The 24761-nt window shown below is 36.9% G+C and overlaps 5 protein-coding genes across 6 annotated transcripts; 1 reads left to right on the top strand and 4 right to left on the bottom strand.

The window, feature by feature from the left end:
* Positions 1-39: 39 nt before the first annotated feature.
* Positions 40-1149, bottom strand: LOC102607239 (uncharacterized). The gene is made up of 2 exons (XM_006476593.3): positions 889-1149; positions 40-650 (listed from the first exon to the last, which is right to left on the bottom strand). The coding sequence occupies exons 1-2, from the start codon at positions 1033-1035 to the stop codon at positions 207-209; spliced, it is 591 nt and encodes a 196-aa protein (XP_006476656.2). The 5' UTR covers positions 1036-1149; the 3' UTR covers positions 40-206.
* A 942-nt stretch (positions 1150-2091) lies between these two features.
* Positions 2092-4488, top strand: LOC102606953 (hypersensitive-induced response protein 1). Of its 2 annotated transcripts, none has more exons than XM_052435673.1 (6): positions 2092-2109; positions 2985-3185; positions 3285-3405; positions 3494-3585; positions 3695-3791; positions 3871-4488. In XM_052435673.1, the coding sequence occupies exons 2-6, from the start codon at positions 2997-2999 to the stop codon at positions 4227-4229; spliced, it is 858 nt and encodes a 285-aa protein (XP_052291633.1). In that variant the 5' UTR covers positions 2092-2109; positions 2985-2996; the 3' UTR covers positions 4230-4488. The 2 variants fall into 2 exon arrangements, with proteins under 2 accessions (XP_052291633.1, XP_006476655.2); XM_006476592.4 differs by lacking the exon at positions 2092-2109 and adding an exon at positions 2560-2879.
* A 184-nt stretch (positions 4489-4672) lies between these two features.
* Positions 4673-6485, bottom strand: LOC127901252 (mitochondrial outer membrane porin-like). The gene is made up of 4 exons (XM_052438194.1): positions 6465-6485; positions 6294-6350; positions 5405-5580; positions 4673-4922 (listed from the first exon to the last, which is right to left on the bottom strand). Exons 1-4 carry the CDS (start codon positions 6483-6485, stop codon positions 4673-4675), a joined length of 504 nt encoding a protein of 167 aa, XP_052294154.1.
* Positions 6486-12733: 6248 nt separating this feature from the next.
* On the bottom strand, positions 12734-14854 carry LOC102606647 (mitochondrial outer membrane protein porin of 36 kDa-like). Its single transcript, XM_006476591.4, has 5 exons — positions 14767-14854; positions 14573-14662; positions 14296-14357; positions 13957-14198; positions 12734-13876 (listed from the first exon to the last, which is right to left on the bottom strand). The coding sequence occupies exons 1-5, from the start codon at positions 14813-14815 to the stop codon at positions 13543-13545; spliced, it is 777 nt and encodes a 258-aa protein (XP_006476654.2). The 5' UTR covers positions 14816-14854; the 3' UTR covers positions 12734-13542.
* A 4268-nt stretch (positions 14855-19122) lies between these two features.
* Positions 19123-22931, bottom strand: LOC102631240 (protein QUIRKY). Its single transcript, XM_006476590.4, has one exon. It carries the CDS (start codon positions 22602-22604, stop codon positions 19509-19511), a length of 3096 nt encoding a protein of 1031 aa, XP_006476653.2. The 5' UTR covers positions 22605-22931; the 3' UTR covers positions 19123-19508.
* Between the last annotated feature and the right edge of the window lie 1830 nt (positions 22932-24761).

The raw sequence follows: 24761 nt of genomic DNA, 5'->3' as shown, positions 1-24761 counted from the left end.
ATATCAAATACATAAGTTACCTATCTTCAAAATGGTATAAAAGTTTTTAATATTTTTCATCATTTATCATATAATTAAATGGAATAATCACACACTTCACCTTATCAAATTCACAATTTTTGTAAGATTGTAAGTCACAATATTAAATTATCCTTCAAAACATTCCATTTTATTCCTGCCATCACCTAAGAAATGAAAAAAAAAATTCAATCGGCTTCTTGCAAGCCACCCAAGACAACGGAGCCAACAAACAAACCAGCAGCACCAACTCCAAGAGCAGCAGCAAGCACAGCCTGGACCACTACCAAGGTTACAGAATCGTCCGGAATCACCACAACAGCGGCCACAGCGGCCAGAAATATGGGGAGCGAGGCGGAGGCAAGAGTGGAGGGAGAAGCGCTGGCCAACTTTTCCAACAAACTCAACAAACCCAACTCCTCTGCTTTAGAAAAAAGACCCAACTTCTCAATGGATGAAAGAGTGACTCCTAGCTCCTCTGCTTTCGATAAGAGCCCCGCCTTTTCAACGTTGCTTAATACTTTGCGTTGTTCCAGTTTCTTGAACATGTCCACTTCCACTTCTTCGCTTCCTTCGCAGAATATTCCCGCCCCAAACCATTGCTTCTCCCAGTTAGCATCGTATTTATTTACCTGTCATTTTTCCAAATTTTTTATTTTTATTACTCAATGGAGTTGACAAAACTGTAATTCATAACCCATTTCCATTTATTTATCTTTTACTCAATCACTGAAAGAAAAAGGAAAAAAAAAGTATTGAAAATTTATGAGTGTTTGATACTTTGGTATGATTATCACATACTGATACAGACTCAGCCGGAAAAAAATATTATGAAATTTTTTTTAGAGAGTCTTGAGATTTTCGAGTTACCTTCTTTCTGGAGGCCATGGCAACTATTGTTGAGACATTTTTGGCGGGAAACAGACGGTTAGAGCGAGGCTTTAGCTTTGAGGAGAGGAAGCTGTTGCACTCGATCGTATGAACCTGGGCAACTGGAGTTGGTGCGGAGACCGTCATTGATGTCTGATGATGATGATTCAGAATCAGAAGCAAACTTCGTAAATTTTCTTGGTGATGCCAACTGCCACGTCGGATTCCACTGTAATCTTAAGTCCTATAATATTATAACATCCACCAATCGAATTGTTGATTGCTCTATCTGGGAAATCTGTGACCAAGCTTCTTTAAATGTTTAAAAAGTTCTGATCTTTCTGTTCCACAAGTCCAGTCCATTCGAAGGCCCATCCAGCAGATGACTTGCCATTACGTGGGGTTTTTAACTCTTAGGACCCTAAAACCACCTCCTCAAACTGACACTTCCGTTCCGTAAAATTTAAGCCCAAAAAACCCACATATCGAAAAAATGTTGCAATTTTGATAATATGGGCAGTACAAGGGAGATAAAAATTGATATGTGTAGGCATGTAAGTATTGTAATTCATGAGTTGTTATTATTTATCATTTATTAAATATTAATATTTATTATCGTTGTTGAACTTACTTAAATTGTAATTAAGTTTGGTAACTTTAAATTTAATAACAATTTGTCTAATTACAATTAAAATTAAATTTATTCTTAGGACCTGTTTGGGGCAGCTGCGCTGCCACCGCGCAGCTGCTCCCCATGCCAATTCTAGTATTTATACATCATCATTATGCTTAATGAAGTTTGATTAAGCCTAGTGAATATGAGTAGATCAGCTAGCCTAAAGTCTTAAGTTTCAAGATTTAATAAAAGTGAATCCCACTATGCGGCAGAGCACAATTGAACCAGGCCAACACCAGCTCTAAAGCGGGTGGACCGATCTCACGGCGAATGAATGAAAGAGAGGATGATGACTTTGACCACATTCCATACTCCCAAGAAAGGCAATAACTACTTTTCCTTTCTTGGATGCTTAGTTTATTTCTTGACCCACCACATATTTACTCAGTAGGGTATATCTTTTTAGACATATATTGGATTAGTAGAATTTATTTCTCTGAATTTCCAGGAAACTTATAAAACTATAAAAATAGGCACCTAAAATTTAAGTCGTTTCTTAACCCTCAAAGTCAAGATTCCGACTCTCTCTTTCAAAGAATTAAAAGGTGATGGAGTTTCCTCTGCTTTCTCCTACAATTTCTATTTCAATTGTGGGTTTCTGTCAAGCTTTCCTTTCAATTAAAACATTCTTTATTATAATGACATGAAATAAGTAAATAAACAAATGATAGGCATCTTCAGTTTTCCGGTATTCTATCAACAAAAAACTATTATTAACTCACAGTAATTTCTCGATCTTCGTAACTTTAGCAATGAAAAAAAGTTGATAGAACAGAATTAAGCAAGAATTCCGTTTGTTATTTTTCTTAGCTAAGACGGCTAATAATAGTTTTTCACAATTTATACATTCTCAAGTCTCTTTTAACTTTTTTCAGGCACTTTCTTGTTGCCTTGATTGTATCTTGACACACACGCAACATCCTGCTATTTTCGTTAATTTTGAGGCTTATCATCACTCTTGACACATTAATGCAAACAAGAATCGTCATCAAAATGGTCGTACATTTAATTGAATATACAATTAAGTTCATTCAAATGGGAAAGTTTCTTAGAGTCTTCACTGTCCTTTGTGGCTACAGTTCACATATTTAACTTTGATATCTATTTATGGCCGAAAATTGTGAAATCTTCTAGGAAATAGGACTTCCCTTAATTTGCTGTTAACTTAACTAAAAAACGCATAGAAAGTTTGGAGAAGTTTCCTAGGCCAAGCTTTTGTTTCTATTTAAGTCCCTTGATTTAGTTGTTTGTTTCTATCACTATATATCTTCCTACAGCGGCATTTGCATTCACCATTTTGTTTCTGCATTGATTTGTAAGTTTTCTTTCCCTGATAGCTTTTTACCATGAATTCATTTTGGTTTCTAAGTGATTTAATTTTTTTAATTTTTTTTTTACATTTTTATTTTTATCATATTAGAGTGTAAAGAAGATGGGGAATCTGTTCTGTTGCGTACAAGTTGACCAATCAACAGTGGCTATTAAGGAGAGATTTGGCAAGTTTGAGGATGTCCTTGAACCTGGATGCCATTTCCTCCCATGGATCCTTGGACATCAGCTAGCTGGTCACCTTACACTCAGGCTGCAGCAGTTAGATGTTCGTTGTGAAACCAAGACTAAGGTCTGTTAATAACTACTCGTTATCGGTACAAGTTACTTGGGTGGTCATGTCATCATGTTCTTCAATTTCATTTTATTGTAATTTATGGTGATTTACCAGGACAATGTATTTGTCAATGTTGTTGCATCTGTTCAATACCGTGCCCTGGCACATAAGGCAGATGATGCTTTCTATAAACTCAGCAACACAAGGACTCAAATTCAGGCCTATGTCTTTGATGGTAAAATATATATATTTGTTTAAGACTATAGACTTATGTTTAGTGCATCACTCACATGCTATATATGATCTTCTGTTAAATTGTTCAGTGATTAGGGCAGGTATTCCAAAGTTAAATCTAGATGACGCATTTGAGCAAAAAAATGAAATTGCCAAAGCTGTGGAGGAGGAGCTCGAAAAGGTAATGTACATTGTCGCGCAGAGATGTTTGTTGTATTGTAAGCTAATCCCGTTTATTGTGAAGGTTATAGGAAATTATTCCTGTTATGCTGTGTTATTTTTCCTAACAGGCTATGTCTGCTTATGGCTATGAGATTGTTCAAACACTTATTGTCGATATAGAACCTGATGAGCATGTCAAGCGGGCAATGAATGAAATTAATGCTGGTAATGTATCTAGCATCTCTTCAAATGAGTATCAAACTTCATTTCAAATCTTATCTTGCTTATTATTGTACTCCCTCAGCTGCAAGACTGAGGGTGGCAGCTAACGAGAAGGCAGAGGCAGAGAAAATTTTACAGATCAAACGAGCTGAAGGCGAGGCTGAGTCTAAATATCTGTCAGGGCTTGGTATTGCTCGGCAGCGACAGGCAATTGTGGATGGCTTGAGAGACAGTGTGCTGGGTTTTTCTATCAACGTTCCAGGAACCACGGCAAAGGATGTGATGGACATGGTCCTGGTCACCCAATACTTCGACACCATGAAGGAAATTGGAGCTGCTTCTAAATCATCTGCTGTCTTTATTCCCCATGGACCTGGTGCCGTTAGAGATGTAGCGACACAGATCCGTGATGGACTTCTTCAGGCGTCTCAACACCAGTGAATCGTTAATTGATAAGGCTTATCTAGTTTTGGTATCAAGACAAGTTTTCATTTTGATCTATTCCGAAGTTTCCATGTGCTCTGTTTTATTCTTGGCAAATTGTGGTCCTTAATTTGTTTTATTGCAACAAACTTACCGAGCTTAAGACTTTCCAGTGGTTGTTGAAAGATCTGTCAATTGGCCGACTACTTTCGCTTCTTTGTCCCACAAATTATGCGTGGTTATAGTAATCATAATTCCTCAACAGCTTTTGCAAAAACTATCTCATCAATTCACTTAACATTTTCAACGTTAAAGCACCCATTTATCAAGTAGTGCATATCAATGTTGTGAGATAATTTGTACATATTTTCAGTAATCTTCTGATTAAGAACTGGACCTCAGAGCTATAATTATCTTAGGCATCAAGCTTGTGGCCCTAAAATCAGTCTCTACATGGAAAGCTAACGACATTCTTTGCCAGACAGATTTCTAGACAACAGTAGCTCCTTGCCATCAGTGTTGATACGGGCCTTCACCAGTGTAGAAGGAAACAGCTCATGCTGGATACCAACTATCAAGGTGGTTGGAATGGCGTCGGAAATACTGCCATTTTTAGAAAAACTATGCTTTAACTCCGCTGCAATGGCAGTCCTAGTCAGAGAGATCAGTTCTAAATAGCAGGAAGCTCTTAAAATCTCAAGTTTTTCACTCCTGCATTATTGGAAAGGGTTAGTTGATAATCAATAAATACAATTGGGAACAAACCAGTCAATTCTTGTAATATATTGCTTAAAAGGTCAAGGAAGCATCAAGGAAGGCAGTGTTGATGCTCAAACCGGCATTTTAATTGCTTAATGTACCTGTTAATCCGTCAAAGGCAACATTGGTCCCAATAGAGAGAAGAGTATCTCCTATGACACCCAAAAAGTTAATGATGGGGTCAAGTGCAAATCCTACTCCTATAGCCGGATTGTGGTTTGCCTTTGTTGATGCCGAAATCCGGATAAGTTGGTCAGATCTTAGATCCCTACATCATCATTAAATTTGTTTGGTGGGAAGCTGATGATTAGTTAGCACCATGAGCAGATTTTCTATGAGTAGATGTTCTATGAGCAGAAAACCCATGAGCAGATAATCCATAAGCAGACGATCCATGAGCAGAGAACCCATGAGCAGATAACCCATGAGCAGACGATCCATGAGCAGAGAACTCATTAGCAGGCAATCCATGAGCAGATAACCCGTGAGCAGACGATCCATAAGCTGAGAACTCATGAGCAGGCAATCCATGAGCAAATAACCCATGAGCAAACGATCCGTGAGCAGATAACCCATGAGCAGACAATCCATGAGCAGATAACCTGTGAGCCTGTGAACACAACTAACGGTCAGGAGGTGCCGGAAGTTTTTCCGGCGAGAACCCTCCGACGCTCAAGTCAGGGATTCGGGTCTTACTTGGAAAAACCCATACCACAATTCATGTGGCTTAATTATGATTGCTTTAAACAAAAAGCTTTTAAGTAAATTTAAAGGAAAAGAATTCAAAATAATCAATCTTAAAGAAATCACAGGCGAAAGAGAAATTTCTCTGTGGTAGAGAGAGAAAAATGTCCAATGGGTTCAGTTGCTTAGAGAGAGAGAGAGAGCTAGCAGAATCCCCATTTCCTCTCCCTTCTTAGGGTTTTTATAAGAAACTATAGCGGTTTTTATCCTCTCCCCTAGGATTCTCAAGAAAACAACTAATTTTCAGCCCACTAAGAATATGGTCCCTAATATTTCGAAGAAAATGTTTTGACTGAATCGTGCTTTCTGGTAACTTCTTGGTCGAGGTGACCAATAACATCCTGGTCGAGGTGATGTGTTCGAGGTCACCACATATTATTCTGGTCGAGGTGACCAATAACATCCTGGTCGAGGTGATGTGCTCGTGGTGACCACATATTATTCTGGTCGAGGTGACCAATAGCATCCTGATCGAGATGATCTACTCAACTATTTGCTCGCTTTTACTCTGGAGGAGAGCACGATAATATATGAGCAAACACCTTTATCTTGGTCACCCTATTTCATTCTCTAAACAACCTTCAATCCTATGCCTGCAGTAATCCCAGCGTAGTCGCGCATGTATCGCAGTTCCACCTGATTACAATCACCATTCTTCTAAGAATGAAGCATTGTACATGCATGTAACATTACACTAATAAAAAAATCATTGAAATTTCCGATAGGGTTAAGTAGAGATAATTTTCTTACACTGACAGAATCATGGTCCATGGACCTGAAAGCTGGACTCAATCCAGGCACAACATCATCACCCGTGGAAGTTCAGATCATTATAATCGATTAGAAGTCCACATTATAAATTGATATAGTCGAGCTATGACCATGAGCCAATGCTTCTTAATATGCATAAATTGATATAGTTGTTGCATTACTGAATTTAAGTATTGGTAATGCATTGTGTATTGGATATTAAAACAGGAAAAAGAGACACCGAAAGAGGAACTTTATTGTCATCATAAAAGATTAAATGCAGACTAATTACATCGACAGTAGATATCAAAGCTGCTGCTTAAACATTCGTTACGAAAGTGATTAGGTGGTTGCTGACCATAACCCTGGTAGAGAAGATCTGACGTTGATAAAAGCAAATATTAATTGACTAATAATTAATATGAGTGCAAATTGTTTAAGTTATAACGACAATAAAAGAATAGAAAAGGATATTAACAGCTGGCCATTTTGCCAATATCAATGTATAAACCGGGACTCTTGCTCATTTTGAAGTTTAAACTTATAAACAATGTTCAAAACTTTTCTATCAACATATTGTGGATTGGGTGAAAATAAATTTATTAGGCAAGGATATAAAGGGCTGAAAAGGAAGCTTCCTGATGAGGTACTTGTGTATAAATTATAAAGCAAAATTTCCAAGCATCCATGGATGTATTTTAAGCTTTGCTGACAGAAGTTTCAAGACATTAGATCACAGACCGAAAATGAAACGTAAAAAATAACAGACATGTCCAACAAGATGTGAAATGGGTTTCTCCGCTGAAAAAGTAATAGAGAGCCGAAGACACTACACTTGGCTCCTCTGTGGGCTGCCGCATATATCAACATTCACAATTGGAAACGAAGAATATTGAACATGTTGATGCTGAAATCTGATCGCCCTTTGCCCGACCAGATCGTTCCACCAACGCTTATATGATCAATGAAGAAGATGTTGCCCTTTGCCTGCTTCAGCAATTGTTCAAGCTCCTTGGGTTGAAATCACCTTTTTTCTTCTCTCTAACCCTGCGTTCACAGAAACAGATCAGAGACGTCGGTGGTTTTGCCGGCGTAAACCCTCCGATACTTAAGTTAGCACAAGGTGTTTACGAGAAAACTTGTATGATTTGTGTTGTACAGATTAGTTGCAATATTTTTAATACGAAATATCTCAAGGATTTGGATATAAGAATTTCTGATAATAATTTGGCAAAGTTTCCCCTTTACCCTCAATTTTTATATTCCCTTCTTCATCGATCTCTTGGCTTCTTATAGCCGTCATCCCACGTTTTCTGAGTCTTCTCCATGCCCTCCATTTTCGGGTGATGATAGACCCTTATGGGTCTCCAACCACCGAATTGTGGGTAGACGTGGGATGTCATGTTCTCCCCAGCGGTTCGGGGTATGGCGAAACTGTCGCGATTTCGTGAGATCGTGTCCTTTTTCTTTGGGTGATGAGCATCTGGTCGATACATATCTCTGGTTGGTGCTCGTTTCTAGTTCGTACATGCCCGTACACGGTGTTTTACCAGGACTCTACTTGTGCCATTCAACTGAGGAGATTCGCCTCAGGGTGAAAGATGAGGACATGGTCGAGCTGGTACTTTTCGTTACTCAACATAACACATCCACAGTATACACACAACAAATGAAAGATAAGCTGACCAAGATTTTGGTTTCCAAAGGGCTATAACAAAAAAATTTCAAACAGAAAAATCATAAATCTGACAGGGCAATATAAAAAAAAAGATAAAATTCTACAAGACAATATTTATTTTTTCACTCTTTTGATTTGAAGGTAGGGTGAGGAAAGATTAAATTCATTTTTTAAGCCACTGTCTCTCCAAAATTAGACCACGGATGAACGACTAAAAAAATGATTGAAAATCACTGGCAGACTCCTAAGAGCTCGTGTTGGTAATTTGTTAAAAAGTAAAAAAGTTACCGTTAGTGGTGGATTGTTCCAGGTCATCTTTATACAGAAGACCTGAGAGAGAGAAGGAAATAAAAACCAAAAAAAAAAGTTAAGTGTTGAAGGCATTAAAATTAGAGAATGGGAAGCTAAAGATAGTAAATACAACAAACTGATGAACAAAAGTTGGTGCGCTTATTTCAACTTAAAATTATACAGCAAGTGATGGGAAACTGGCGCAAACCGACTTCCTCCACTCGCCACACAACTTTATTCTCAAAATTTCTTTCACCATATTTTTTTTTTTGGGATATATTCTCTTTCTTGTGGTTGCTCATTAGTAATACCCAAAATATGCTTCAATTGTTACACTCTTTAATTTTCACATATATACTTAAAAAAAGGAAAAATATGAAAATATTTTTAATTAAATCTTCACAAAATTGAACTGATATCTTGAAGTCGAGCAAGATCAATATTTTCAACTTCTTTCATGTAAGTTAGATAACAAGTTAAGAATACTCGACTTAAAATGAACCACGATGATTAAGTTCTCTGAAAAAAAATTCTTAACTTCTTTAATCAAATTAAGTAATGAGTTGAGTATACTCGACTTTAGTTAAACCATAATCAATTAAGTCCACTGAAAAATTCTCGACTTCTTTCATGAAAGTCGGATAACGAGTTAAGTATACTTGAATTTAATTGAACCACGACCAATTAAATTTCTCAAAAAATTCGAGACTTTTCCATAGAAGCCGGGTAATGAGTCCAGAATACGCGACTTTAGCTTTAGTAAGTAATCATCTTTTAAGATATGTAATAAGCATTAAAAAATAATAGTATTTGCAACAACCATAAATTAACCAACAAACATTAAATATAAGGAAAAAGTTATTTCCCCCAACTTGCGCCTCGACTCAAGCCCCGAATTGAAACTCACCATTTTGATTAAAATGAAAACACACCGTTTGGAATTAACACTTTTTTCCTTTCATTTTGATGAAGCCTAAACGAACCATTTTGAATCAACTTTCACAACCACAAAATCTGCAATCTCAGCATTTCTCGAGTTCTCCAGCCACAATTGTCGTCGCTCACAACTCATAGTCATCACGCAAGCCACAGATGACGGACCACAACCATCACACGAACCAGCTCAAGATTCAAGTAAAGTAAACATTGAGGAATCAATACGTTACCTTATGCCAAAGCCCAAATACAAATTGAAACTAACTTTGAAGAACCAGTTGGGGTTTTGCAATTTAGGGGTTCTGCACTCAACTTTGAGGAACTAGTTGGGGTTTTGCAATTTAGGGGTTCTGCACTTAATTTTGAGGAACTAGTTGGGGTTTTGCAATTTAGGAGTTATGTACTTAAGGTTTTGTAATTGGAGTGTTGTGGTTGAAAGGAAATTGAAGAACAAAGCATATGCTCGCACTCATGTGCTTGAAATAGATTGAAGGAGAACACGTCATGTGCTTTGAAACGAATTGAAGGAGAACAACATCGTTTGGATTGAAACGGATTGCTCGACACAGCGCTTGCATCTGAAATTAAAAGGAAAAAGATCAAAATGAAATGACGTCGTTTTGTGGGATTTTCGGGGTTTGACTCGGGGGAAATAATAATGCTATAAATATAATGTCATCTCATAACAACTAGCAAAATCATCAGTATACAATTTCAGTAAGGAAATCTTTATACAGTGACTTAGTATAGTCTTTCACTTACTCCAAGCACTCAAGACATGACCCAAAAACTCCACAATGCCACCTTTTAAAGACAACATACCACAATCATTCACCTTAACGACATGAAGATGCCGTTTACAGTTTTTATCCAGGCAAGTGACGAAAATTTTATCCTTGCCAGACTTAAACTTTCATATCCAAATTTATTTGTTACAGCATATGTACTGAGCATGCCTCACAAGATCTCTTTAAAAGAAAATTGTTGTCTTTCCACAAATCTGTTGCTGCCATCACCAACCTCGTTTGATGCTAAATCGTCGACAATGAGGAATAAATCATTCATGCAAATTGAATTAGTACTATCAAGTAAACTTTGTCTTGGAAAATAGTTCTTCCAAGAGCATGGCTGGTCACAGTCAACACTAGTAGACTATCAGCTGGTGCTTCATGATCCGGTAGTATTGTGTTCTCCACACGAAGATGGATCTCGATTGGTTTGTTTTCCACGTCAACCTGAGTGTTGAGATAAGTTTGTGTTCTGATTCATTTCCATTGCGAAAATGGTCAGGAATAAAACCATCATTTTCCTAAGTCCATTCATTGTTAAAAATGATGGGAACACGTACGATTGCCATTGATGAGTGATGGCACTGTCATCATTAAAAAATTTTAGCAAAAAAATTATTAAAATAGTTGAATAAAATTACACTACAAGACTTATTCCACTTATTTAATTAACTTACTCAACTTGTTCAAATAACTTACTCGACCTTCTTACTCGACTCTTATTCAATGTGATCAAAAGACTTATTTGACTTGTTCAAACAATTTAAAATAGTTAATACTCAACATGTTCAAAAGATTTATTTCATTTTGTACTCGACTTATTCAAAAGACTTATTTGACTCATACTTGACATGTTCAAAAGACTTACTTCTCTTATTCAAACAACTTAAAATAATTAATACTTGACTTTTTCAAAAGACTTACTTGGTTAAAAGATTTGCTCAACGTAGCGACTTTTACTTGACGTGATCAAAATTCTTACTTTGTTCAAAGAGTTACTTTGGGTTTACTCAACTAGTAAACTTGTTCAAAAAATCACTCGGCTCCTCGACATGTTCAAAAAACTTAAAATTAATACCCAACTTATTTAATAGACTTACTCGATTCATACTTGACTTATTCATAAACTTACTTGACTTTTACTCGATTTGTTCAGTGACCTATTCCACTAGTTATCAAAATTATTCTATACTACTTGACTAATTACTTGACTTAACTTGACTTATACTTTACTACTAAGCTTACTATTATTCGACATATTTCTCGACTTTCTACCCGACTTACATCATACTTACTTGATTAGTTACAATTTTTACAAGACTAGATACTCGACTTACTTGATTTCCTTGCTTGACTTAATAAACTCCTTTACTCCATTTCTTACTCGACTTACCCAACTTTGTACTCGACCTGTTCCTGAAATCATTTTTCAATCCTAAAACTTAAATTAAATGTTTGGTCTTAAATTCTACATTTTATACAGTACTCTGTGTGTGTGCTAGACTGAAATGAATAATTTACTATCACAAATTCATAAATCATCAGTAAATTTACTTGTAATAAAGTCAAATCAAACTGTAAGTATACAAAATATTTATATTTCAAACATAATTTATTCACCATTTGACAATGCACATATTTTTAAGGTTTTTTTTTTTCAAGAGTTTATGTTTATCAAAAAAATTTGTTTTAGAGGTAAGAGATGAATTGATGAGAGGGGAGAAAACCATAAGAAAGGAAGAATTGCGAGGAGTGAGAAAGTATCTAAAATGATGAGGTAAGGAAATGTTGATAGATGGTTTTTTAAGGGTATTTTTGACTTTTTTCTCCGTGGGGGCATATGAATGTAATGGGGTATATATTTAGTATTTATGGCTAAATGAGGCAAAATTGAAATAAAAAACATGATGTTATCTGGCTGAGTGAAGATTGAGTGAATAAAAAGACGTGTTTTCAAATTTCTCGCCGATCCAAAGACCAAAGAGAACGTCTGTATCTATTTGGGATAATAATTTTCTGGTAATCAGAGAATTTTTGAAATTATTTCTACATTAGGTTTTGAAATATTCAATTTTAGAAATAATTTCATAACATATTTAATAAATTTAAATTATGAAACAATGGCTTCTAAAATATCTTGTTAAATATACATATATCGGAAATTAAACTTTATGTATAATAACTAAAATGTAAATCTGTAATTTTAATTAAAAGTTTAAATTTATTTATTAAATGACTATGGGTTAATTCTGGCTACGCCAAACATAAAGATAAAAGTTAAAGACGGTTGGTATGATGGATAGAGGTGTAATTGGCAGTAAATGGTTCGTCTTTTCCCTCCAATTTTGCCACCACCAGCAGCAGCCAAACACAATTAACCAAAGAAAGGCATGGCGGAAACGATATTTTTAGGAAAATACCAATACGTCTTTATGGCGGCGATATATTATTAGTCATTCTTCGTCTTTTAAATACATGATCTCAATAAAATTTTATAGATGGTGATGTATATGTATATGTAAGTAATATCATGTATTACTCGAAAAAAAAAAACAATAACCAATAATACATCGCCATTTAGACATAAATATAAGATCATATTCAATTTAAATATTATAAAATATTTAAAACTCAAGCGCAAATTAAGCCAATGCCTAACCACAAAATATAATTACAAACACTACTAAAATTTAAAACCAAAAGGAGAATAAAAAGACTCCCACACGAACCAGCGGACATAATAAATTAAATTTACGGTGGACTGAAATTAACGCGTGGTATTGCTCGCCACCGACAGTGTGCTGGGATTCTCTGTCAGTGCTCCAGGAACCACGGCAAAGGATGTATTTAAAGGATGATCTCAATAAAGTATTGGGTACTAAACTTCGACACCTTGAAGGAAATTGAGGCCCTTCTACATCCTCTGCAGTCTTTATTCCCCATGGACATTCTGCTGTTAGAGATGTAGCAGGCTTCTCAACACCAGTGACGTGTTACCTTTTATTTGGATTCACATAGTTTTGTGTTAAGACAAGTACGATTATTATTGTTTTATTGTCAAGTTTGCACGTGTTCTGTTCTTGGCTAATTACGGTTGTCAATTTGTTCATTAATTGTTATGTAACACAGTTACTGGGCACATGACATTCAACAAGATATGAAATGTTCTTGATGAAAGATGCTTGTATCTGTCAATTTTCCAACTACTTTCACTTCTCAGTCTTAAAAATTATGCGGAGTTCAAATCATAGTTCCTCAAAATACTTGTGCAGAAACCATCTCATCAGTTCACTTGAAATTTTAAACATGAAGGCACCCATTTATCTAGTACAACATTTAATAAATGATATAAATGTAATCTTCTGACTTAGAGATGGAGTTTATTCTAGGAACTGAATGCCATACCGAATCTTACATTGGGAATCCAGCTTGAGGCCCTTATATCAGTCTCTCCAGAAACAGCTATAGAGAACTTTTGCCAGAAGGACTGCTGAACATGAGCACCCACCTTGCCATTAGTGTTGACACGGACCTTCACCAATGTAGAAGGAAACAGCCCGTGCTGGAAACCAACTGTCAAGCTGGTTGGAATGGGAATGTTATCGGAAATACTCCTGTGATTAGAAAAGCTATGCTTCAACTCTGCTGCAACGGCAGTCCTGGTCAGAGGGACCAGTTCTTGATAATAAGAAGCTCTTAAGTTTTCAAGCTTGTCGTTCCTGCATTACTAGAAAAGCTTAGTTGATAATCAATAAAAAAAATTGGAAATGAACCAATTGATTCTCGTAAGATTGCTTACAAGTTCACGGAAGCATTGAACAAGGCAGTGTTGAAGCTCAAGCCAGCATTGTAATTGCTGAAAGTCCTTGTTGATATGTCAAACGCTGCATCGGTCCCAAGAGAAAGAACAGTGTTTCCTGCGACAACCGAAAACTTTACAATGCGGTCAAGTCCTACCGACTGAAGGTGGTTATGGCGGCCTGCCTTCAACCCAATGCCTGCAGTAAACCCAGCATAGTCATGCAAGTATCGCAGTTCCACCTGTGGTTAAGCATTGTACAAATACATATAACATCACACCAAACGAAAAATCATTGAGACACAATAATTCTGATAGAATTAAGTTGAGAAAATTTACCCCGCCAGAATCAGGAATGATAGATCTAAAAGCTGTACTCAGTCCAGGCACAATAGCATCACCTGTAAAAGTTCAGATCATTATATTCAATAAGATCGTAAGTTGATAATGTCCAGCTATGAGAAGCAAAAAAGCTGAGTAAATTCCGTAATGCAACAACCCACAATATGTGGATTGATAAGAAGCAAATATGTATTGGTAATGCATTTCAATTGACGATATCATTACAGGGCAAGAGAGATATTGAAAGAGAAACTTCATTGCCATCATAAATTACATTGACAGGAAACATCAAAATTGCTGTCCACGCAATCGTAGCGGAAGTGATTTGCTGGTTGCTTATCGCCATAATCCTTGTAGAGAAGATCTTGCATAGAAACAAGCAAGCAAGGATTAATTAATATGAGCGTAAAATGTTCAGTATATTAATAAAAATAAGCATTCTAAAGAACCGAAGATGACATAACTAACCTCTGGCCTTTTTGCCAATATCAATATATAAACCAGGACTGTTGCTCATTTGTTTAATCTTATGAACAGTGGAGTTCAAAACTTTTCTATTAACAAATTGTGATTTGGGTGGCAAGGCGATTTATTATCGGGCGAGGATAGAAAGGGTCAAAAAGGAAGTTTCCTCATGCAGTACTTAAGTATAAAGCGAAATTTCCAAGAATCTATTAAAAGTTTAATAACTTTTTGTCACATCCCATTGTAGACACATCAATTTTTTTTAAAATTACAAGGGACTCTATAAGGAGCTAGGCCAAAAAAAGACGGGAAAAGTTTAAGATTTTTAAGTCATTTGATTCCAGTCCGGAAATGGAACTGTAAAAGGTGAAAAAAAAAGAAAGAGAAATGTACAACAAGAAGTGAGCTTCACTCTCAGTTGAAAATGTACAGAGGGCAGAATCTAAATGCACGAGGCTTGGCTATACACACACAGACACGCACACATCGAGCTTGTATGCTGAAATTGGAGGAAAAAAAACTTGAAATTTGTACCTCCATCTTTGTTAAGCATGAACTTGAGCAACAAGCACACAAGCAACAAAAGCAGTCGTATATACGTGCTTTGATCATATTCGGATCAGTGAACAGACAAGACAAGCGGGGAGCCTTTTTTTGACACGATGATTGATTTTTTTTCTATTTGTGCTGAATCTCCCATATTAAAAATTAACCCAATACACACAGCAGATACTGGATTTTTGTATTAATTGAGGCTCCACTACTGCGAATAAAACAAATTAAAGATCAGACAAATCAAGTTAATAATAAGCAAACCTATGTATGTTATAGCTATAGGCATACATTATGTATGACCGTACGAGCAAAATATTCCAAAAATAAAAATAAAAATAAAGGGCATGTACTCAAATTGGTTCGAGAATGCGGTCGCATGTTACTTATTAATTGAATAATAATTCGATGCACTTTTGCTAATTTGTTGTCATACTCTTTACACATAAATTAAGTTTTTCTTTTGAAGCCAATCGATAATCAATCCAACATGGGAACTAGGTATACACCTGTGAGCAATATCATGCAAGAAAGGCCTGGAAAGTATTGGATTCTTTACTGAAGAACCATAACTATGTCAAAACTCAAAAGCAATAAAAAATTCTTCTTTTCTTTTTGGGTAATTAATTTCGTATATTTTGACACATGAAATGTGGACTTGTCAGATGTCTCTTGATTTGATCGTATATGATGCTAGTTGCTTCTATTTGACAGACGGGAGGGAGATCACCATCTGCAAGCTTGATTGATCATAAATTATTGGGAATTATCCTTCATCTTATTGATGAAAAATTAAATGGGACTACAGTTTCAGACCTGGAATCTCAATCGTTTAGGTCGTTGCAGTCTTGCAGATGCAGGCATTAGCAGGGATCGATGTGCTTTGATTGATTGTTTATGTACGTCATACCAAATCCGTTCTTCTTTGGCCTTTTTATTGGGGGAATTGCTTGGCATGTGCCTAAAGGTGGCCGATGGCCGTGTCGGCAAACCAAGGCCTGTGAGGATTCACGGGCCGGCACGGCACGGCCATGCTCAGCCCACCAAATTGATGGGCCGTACCATGTCCAGCCCATTTTTTTGGCCCATCAATTTTTTTTTTAAACTCACATGTTTTTTTAAACTCCCATACGTGATGTGTTTTGCTTAAGCCCACGTGTCTATCGTATTTTTTCAAATCCATTAGTCCATCTTTCAATAACAACAATAACAATAATAATAATTTCTATTAACTATTAAGAGAACAATTAATATTTTATTATCAGTTTATCACAATTTCACAATTATATATTTAAATGTTTAATTTAACAATTACCAATTCAATTACAAAACAATAATATTATTTGAACTGCAGTGAAGCAAATTACACCTAATTTTATTTGAACTATTAATTAATATTATAATTGGACTTGAACTCCATTGAATGAAGATGCAACTTTTAATTTATCATAAAAATAAAAAATATTTCATTCATAATTTTTTTTGTATAAATATGAAAATTATTTATTCACAAATGAAACATATCTCCATTAATTAAGTTATGATTTTATAAATGAAATATTAATTTTCGTAAAATTTTGAAATATCATTTATAAAATTATGATATTTATAATTTTATTTATTAAAATTATTATATTTATTTATTCATTTAATAAATGATAAACATAAAACAATTAAATTATTTTAAAACTAAGACTTAAATCAATTTAATAAAATATATTAAAAATTTTAATTTTAAAATATTTATAAAATCATAACATTTTATTTTTACTTTTTATTAAAAAAATTTCCTTTGATATACTTTGTCACTCGTGCTATTGATGGCCCATAAGCCGCGTGCTAGCCCACCAATAAAGTGTGCTTATTATGTGCCGTGCTTTTAAGGCCCACGTGCCCAAAAATCTGAGCCCGGCTCGTCCCACATGTGTGTTGTGCCGTGCCATATGCCTTGCCGAAACATGTCGTGCCTGTACCGTGCCACATGCTGCCTGGCCTGCTGGCCACCTTTACATGTACCCAATTTCCTCCAAAATACCTAATATATGTCTTAAATTATAATACTCTTATGTGTTACACATATATACTTTAAAAAATCATTGAAAATACAAAAATAATCTCAATTAAATCCTCACAAAACTGAACTCATATCCTCAAAGACTGTTAAATAGTCGAAAATACTCGATTTTAACGAAACCATGTACAATTAGTAATTCAGTTTAAATTCTGGACTTCTTCATGTGAGTCGGGTAAATAATCGAGATACTCAACTTCAATTGAAATAAAATTTTTTTTTGGAGAATTCTAGACTTTTTCACATAAATCGAGTAAAGCGTCGGGAATACTCGACCTTAATTTAACCTTGGCCGATATTCATTCAACAAAATTTCTCGACTTTTCATGAAAGTTTGGTAACTGGTCGAGAATACTCAACTTAAATTAAAATGAAAAATTTCCTTTTAATTAAGTCAGGTAAAAAATCGAGTATACTCGACTTTGGTTATGTTATTATGTAGAAGCCATGAGAGAGGAAGAAAATATAGATAGATGACTTTTTAGGGTATTTTTGACTTTTTATACTTTCATGAGGTATATGTATAATAGGGCATAAATTTGGTATTTTAGAACAAATGGAACATATTTAAATAAAAACCTCCTTTTTATTCTCAAATTCGATGTTCTTATTTATTTATTATTTATTTGTTTTCCAATAATAAGTACACTTAATAATCAACGATCATGACCAAACTTGTTCAAGCGGAAGTTATTTTGTTGGTCACTTTGAATCTCAGTGTCAACTTCATACGCTTAGCCTCACATTATTATTATTATTATTATATGGGTTTTCAATTTTCCCCACCTAGATTAAAATCTTTAATCTATCATTAAGATTTTTGACAATACTAATTTTAATCCCCAAATTTTGTTATCTCTTTGTTAAACCAAATCGCCAAGAGAGAAAAACTGTACATGCACATTTATGTAAAAGTCGACTAACTGAAAAGGGTGGGAATATTTCTACTCCCCACAATAAGTGTAAATCCACGTCATTTTTAAAAAAAGTTTCACATTATTTTAAAAAAATTAATATAAAGAATTGTTTAAACAATTAATCAATTAAATAATTTTCTTTATATAAGTCTCTTGGCCATTGTTGGTCACTAATATTGTTTTAACATATTTTTAATTTAAATTATTTACCCTTTTAATATAAAATAACTAAATTGTCCAAACTTATGTTTTGTACAATAAATTTAAATATTTAATAACCATCTAATTTATTAACTATTCAAATTTCTTCTTTATTTAAAATTATTAAAAATAATATAAATTTTTTAAAAGTGGAGTGGTTATTATATCCCACCCAACTAAAAAAGTCAATATGTATTTTTTATTTGTAGGTTACTTCCCACCGGTACCCACATGTGTCGATAAACTAGACCTTGTACCCAAATCGCTAGTTTGTTTACAAACCCCCCGAACAAATTCGCTCTTAAAGTCAAAAATTTCTGAAAAGATTCTTAAAAAAGAAGCTGAAAGCTGCCAGCTGCCGGCCATACAGCTTGACTAAATTTTCAGATCGACGCTATGGGCCCAGCCCATCACCATGCCTGCCCGCAAATCAAATGGACCTCCTTACTTTATGAAACTGTACCGAAACTAAACTGAAAAATACGGAACTGCTGCGACCTGTGATTGCGATCGTGAAAATTGTATTTATAGTTTTACACTTTACGCTGGAAATAATAATATATTATTGACACAGGTATGAATAAAGATATGGTTGAAGAAAAGGTGTTAAGCAATATGTGTTAGAAAAGCAATTGAATTGAATGTTTTTCACTTTCTGAGACATCGTTACATTACATCAATCTCTTCTCTCTTCTCTCTTCTGGGGTCGGCCACACTCGTACAGAACCGGGCACTCAATTTTCTTACCCTCCAAACTGTCCCAGTGGCAGTGCCCACCACCTCCTTTCTCTTATTTCAATTTTCTTCTTCAATAGTCAGTCAATCAAATTCAAATATGAAATATAAACCCCCCAAAACCAAAAAAATAAAGAGACAACTTTTCAACACAAAACCTCAACCCTCATCCCCACCCACTCCCTCCCCTATTTTACTTTTACTTTGGTGCCTTAAAACTAGTAATAACTAATGAATGGAATCTACTCTTCAACTCTTCTCTATTATTATTACATCAATCTGTCCGATAAGCTCGGCAGCCGCCGGAAAAAATTCAAGCTAGCCGGTGGCATGGGATCTCTAAACATAGGGTGTCTCAAGTAATAGAATCCCAATGCCACGGCTACCATCTTGGGTGGCACCACATAGAGTACCAATGTAATAACAGTGCATACCCCAATGAACAATTTAGTGGCCCTTGGGTCTCTCCAACTCACCAAAGCTTGCACCCGCTCTCCCTGCGTTGCAAAATCACCCAATACCGTCTGTACTCTTGCAGCCAACATGCGTAACCTGTCATACCTCATTCTGATGATTTCCGGTGGTTTTGAACTCGGTATTGTATCAAACTCCTCATCCAGCTCGTCCGGGTCTACCGTTTCCGCTTGTGATAATCTTGTATCCATACCCGACGGTATCTTGGGCCTAAACCTATAATACCACACCCCAATTAAGACCACATACAAGAACCCAGTTGGGACAATCAAATCCGGGTACCAAACCAGAACCAAATACAACACGTGCACTAAAACCGTAGTAACCGGATTCTTCCACCTTCTTATATTGTGCAACCATTTAGCCAACCCAATAGCCCAAGCAAGAACCGCAACAATCCGAAACCAATTGGCTTTACTCTTTCTCATGCTCCATGCATGAGAGTCCGCATCCAGCATGTATCTCACAACCTCAGGCCCCAGTGGTGGCTCCGACCTGTCTAGCCACGCAGCCACCATCTTTGTAGCAGCTCCACGCAATGCCTCCTGCTGGGCCACCCCTAGCGGCCGTAAGTAATGCATTCTTGGAAGCAGTGGCTGCCCATATACGGAGGAAGTTTCGGGTAACATTGAAGGGCACACAAACCGAACCGCCAATTCAATTTCGCCCATTTTCTTCAATCCGGTCCGCAACAATACCAGCAATGGATACGAAGTTGTATACACCTTGTTGTTCTCCAGTGTTGATACGCGGATGCGAATTTTTCCAATGCGGTAATCGGGTCTCTCCTCCGACGCGTCAGCAAACATTCGCCAGTTGTCAAATACTCCAACGGTGAGGACGGTACAAGGGTCATACACCTGCCACGTGTACTGCTCGTTCCAGCGTGGATCAAAGCAGTCAGTAATGGTTCGGGTACGCACCCACTTTTTACCATACTTGGCCACACAGTAAGCATCAGTGGACCCTTTGCCTCCGTTTTTGGTTTTCATCGGTAACAATCCACGCGCGCCTAAAATCCCCAGCTCCAAAATCCCCACGGGCGGCTTCCACAGCTGCTTAGCCGTGGGTCTAAAGTCACTACACACGTGAGCTGCCTCATCAAGCACGTGATAACCACCCTCCAAACATAATTTTAGCTGAATTCTCCCGCAGTAGGACCGTGCGCATCCCCGGCCACAACTACCCTCCAATGGAAACCATTTACTTGCCACGTGGCGCTCATCAATTCGTTGGTCAATCGAGCTCACAGGAACCACAGCGTGTCCCAGTATCACTGCCGCTGCGTCCTTGGCTGTACGGTCTTCGACTAGCAAAATCAGCGAGTCCTCAAACGGCTCGGCGGCTACGAAGAACACGTCCTCGTGCCAGTGAAACGACGAACTATGATTGTTCATGGAGCCACGCCGCGTCCGTGCAGACTGTAACGCTAACTGTGCTTTAACTCTAATCTCCGGCGCCGTTAGCGGAGGCAAATTATGAGCAATGCAAAGGTCCTGAGCTTCCATCACAGTAACTCTCAGGTACCACAACTTGGGCGATTGATAAACCTTGGAGCGCGTGTGAGTCACGTAGGGAGCGTCTGAGCTCCACGCTTCAGGGAACGCTTCGTCGGCTTGAGTTCCAATCCACACTGCGAGCTGAATGTCGCCGGACACTCTGTTATTCTGATCTGAAGCTTCGCCCTCAAGGCGATACCACTGTGGGGCCAGGGGACTATCCGGTGGGTCCCGCACTGGAACATCTGAGAGATCAAAACAAACACCACCAAGAAAATTTTCCGTCGGCGAGTCCCACACCGTGATCTCCAAGGTCGCGCTGACGGAGTCGTTCTTGTTGTGAAAAAGCGCAAAAACTTGGTTCCACTCGGGCGAGTCGTGTGGGTCACAGGCTCGGTAACTCGCTAGTTTTGATTTTCTGTAGTGGCTGGAGGTTCTTATTTTCACGTACGGGGCCTCGTTTGGAACCAACCCACGCGCTTTTCGGATTTTGACAAATAAATACATCATCGGCTCAACGAGATCGTACGGATGGATCCTTTCCGTTGGAACTTCTCCATTAGGCTTACTCGAATTAATCACTTTAGGTGAATAATCGCCGTTTGGTCTCTTCAAAACATTAACCCTCTCAGCACATCCACTTTGCATCTTCCTAATCTCGGCCGCCGGAACCGCCGTCGGAATCGGCTCATCATGAGGCGGAATTTGGACCGGTTCGGGTTGCACGTGCACCCCGTGCGGTTGAGATTCCTCGATGATAGGAGCCTGTGGCGGCGGCTGGCCATGATAGATTTCTGGAACAGGATGGCAAACCTCCACGTGTCCTCCTGGAACTTCAAAAACTCGTCCCTCTTCAACTACGCACACCCCCGGCTGTTGCTGAGGCGGCTGCGGCGGCGGCGGCTCGTCTTGAGGCGGTGGTGGATGCTGATGCTCCTCCTCAGATAACTCATCGTAGTAATAAATTCGCAACCCAATCTCACCTCGAATCCAGCTGAAAACACTCTTCTTCTCCAACGGAAAATACACCAAGCCTTCGTCTCCTCGCCTAGCAAACTGGCTGCCGCACAACTTGACCCTTCCGAGGAAATGGTTCTTACGGCCACTGCCATTGCAGTACCTTTTGTCGTTGTAGACTTCGATTTCGAGCTCTTCGCAGTCCATGTTCTTGGGGTCCGAGACTATGAACTCCAGCGGCTCGTTCCATACTGGGTTTAGGTCGCGAAATTTGGTGGACGTTCTCTTCCGCTGACCGTCAAAGTCAGCGATGACGTAGGGGCTGGAGCTTCCCTGGCCGTCTTTGGGGAGAAGGTCACGTGCGTCCACAACTTCCACGACAAGTTTGCGTACGGTAAACTGTTGCTGCGGCGGTGGTTGAGACGGCGTCGTCATGGTCTCATTTTAGAAGCGGAAAGTGAGGGGAGAGGGGGTTTTTGGGTTTTGGACACGGAGTGGGCAGCGTTGATAGCGGGTGAGAAAGAGAGAGAGAGAAATGAGGCGGATTTCGCTTTATTGAATTTGTTGTTGTTTTGTTTGCTGGCGTTTTTATTATTTGATTTCGTATCGTTACTGTGTTTTGATTTTTCCTTTTTTTTTTTTTCTCTTTTAATCTTTTACTTGGTGGTGTTGTTGCTGTAGATTTTAAGCGAATGTTTTTTGTGCAGTGTGTGTGGCACTGCAATGGAAAAATGATTCCATTCTCTCTCGTCAAGTTTTTTGCTTTTGCTACTTTTCGGCTTCCCCCTACTTTTACGGGTTCGTTATCCACCTCAGCTTCTTTACATTATTATTTATTATTTTTTTAAATAGGAGGAATATAGGAGCTTTGCAAATTACATAAAACTTTAATGAAATCACAAGCAATTGCAATATCCCAGCATAGCTGATTCTACTGATAGTACGTACTATATATATAAGGGTAATTTTTAAAAATATCCCCTAAAGTTTGGGCTTGTTGCAAGTAGATGGTGATAATTTATTTATTTATAAAAAATTTTCTACCGTTAGTTAAATTTAATATTGACCGTTAGTTGACTATGCAAAGATAATACTACCCTTAATAATAATTTGTAAACGGAAATAACTAAAAAAAATTAAAATTATTGACTATTTTATCTTTTTTAAATTATTGATATTTTCTTAAAGTTTTTACAAGAAAGATAAAATTAAAAATTTTAAAAAATCATCTTTAAATTATTGATATTTTCTTAAAGTTTCTACAAAAAAGATAAAATTAAAAACTTGAAAATGAAATAGTTATAATCTTTACCTATGATATTATAAATCTTTGGAATTGACAAGGATAAAATTATTAAAAAATAGGGTTTGTGCTTTTCGCGCCAACAATTTTAATTTTTTTTAGTTATTTCCGTCTACAAATTGTTGTTAAGGGTGATATTGTCTTTGCACAGTCAACTAACGGTCAATGTTAAAGTTAACTGACGGTAGGGAATTTTTTACAAATAAATAAATTTTTACCATCTATTTGCAACAAACCCAAACTTCAAGGGAGGTTTTTAAAAAGAGTAATGATACAGCCACAAACTCTTGTACAAACTAATTTTGTACAAACTGACGTGGCATGATATCATTGGTTGAATGAAAATATAAATTAATAAAAACAAATCATGTGGGCCAAGTGATATTTAATTCAACCAATCTTATCATGCCACATCAGTTTATACAAAATAGGTTTGTACAAGAGTTTGTGGCTGTATCATTACTCTTTTAAAAATTACTCATATATATAAATTTATGATCAGTTCATAAATGACCGTCGATTTTTTTTGTCTTAGGATTTAACATTTTCGCGCCGAGCTTAGATGATTTGCATTGGCTGTCTCAATTAATAATTTAATTACGTAGTGATTAATTAGTTGAAATTGGATGATTCTCACAGCAGCTGGGGCCAAGCAAAGCTTGAAGCGAACGAGAGTGATAAGAGATGAAGGGGAGAGATGTAGAAAATGGGGACTTTTTCCATAGTCAAGAGTCACATAGGATATGATGCCTGTGGGCTGTGGTGTGGTGCGCAAGGCACATGATTCCACCTCCAAACCATGCCGCTTTCTTTTTTGTCAAAAGCACCCACATTTTGAATAAAGTTGAGCCACAAAAGCATCACCTTTTTTCACCCGTTCGGCCGGCCTCTCTTATTCTTCCCTTGTCAACAATCTTAAAGACCAAAATGCTCATCACCTTTTTTTTTTTTTTTTTAATTATATATATATATATATATATTTAATATGGATACAAATACATTTTTCTTCTCGAAGCTGCTATCACGAATTTTTGTTTTCAAGTTTGCCTCGGTTATGTTCACCCTTTCCTCCAATAAAAACCAAGAGAAAAATTACGAATTAGTTCAAAGAAGTGATGATTTAGGTTACCGTTTCATACATATATAATCTTTTTTTTTATTATTTTCCTATTCAATTAGTTAGTTTTAGCCAAAAGTAAATTAATTATCCATCTTAGCATCTGTGTCTTTGTGTATCCATTCACATGACGCTGGGGCGAGGGAACGAGTGAGAAGGTTCACGCCGTATA

Source organism: Citrus sinensis, chromosome 3 (genome assembly GCF_022201045.2).
Source record: "Citrus sinensis cultivar Valencia sweet orange chromosome 3, DVS_A1.0, whole genome shotgun sequence".
Lineage (NCBI taxonomy): Eukaryota > Viridiplantae > Streptophyta > Magnoliopsida > Sapindales > Rutaceae > Citrus > Citrus sinensis.
The sequence above is the reverse complement of the archived record's forward strand: the minus strand, read 5'-3'. Positions and strand labels throughout refer to the sequence as shown.

Bases quoted from the DNA above. Each gene is read 5' to 3' on its own strand.
- LOC102606953 (XM_052435673.1), top strand. From the start codon at position 2,997: ATGGGGAATCTGTTCTGTTGCGTACAAGTTGACCAATCAACAGTGGCT. The intron at 3,186-3,284 runs GTCTGTTAATAA...GTGATTTACCAG, and splicing joins GTTGTGAAACCAAGACTAAG to GACAATGTATTTGTCAATGT. The intron at 3,792-3,870 runs GTAATGTATCTA...GTACTCCCTCAG, and splicing joins AATGAATGAAATTAATGCTG to CTGCAAGACTGAGGGTGGCA.
- LOC102606647 (XM_006476591.4), bottom strand. From the start codon at position 14,815: ATGAGCAACAGTCCTGGTTTATATATTGATATTGGCAAAAAGGCCAGA. The intron at 14,358-14,572 runs GTAATTTATGAT...GAACTTTTACAG, and splicing joins TTTTGATGTTTCCTGTCAAT to GTGATGCTATTGTGCCTGGA. The intron at 13,877-13,956 runs GTAAGCAATCTT...CTAGTAATGCAG, and splicing joins TTCAATGCTTCCGTGAACTT to GAACGACAAGCTTGAAAACT.
- LOC102607239 (XM_006476593.3), bottom strand. From the start codon at position 1,035: ATGACGGTCTCCGCACCAACTCCAGTTGCCCAGGTTCATACGATCGAG. The intron at 651-888 runs GTAACTCGAAAA...GAAAAATGACAG, and splicing joins CCATGGCCTCCAGAAAGAAG to GTAAATAAATACGATGCTAA.
- LOC127901252 (XM_052438194.1), bottom strand. From the start codon at position 6,485: ATGGACCATGATTCTGTCAGT. The intron at 6,351-6,464 runs GTAAGAAAATTA...GATTGTAATCAG, and splicing joins TGGACCATGATTCTGTCAGT to GTGGAACTGCGATACATGCG. The intron at 5,581-6,293 runs GTTGTTTAGAGA...TTGTGTTCACAG, and splicing joins CTGCAGGCATAGGATTGAAG to GCTCACAGGTTATCTGCTCA.
- LOC102631240 (XM_006476590.4), bottom strand. From the start codon at position 22,604: ATGACGACGCCGTCTCAACCACCGCCGCAGCAACAGTTTACCGTACGC.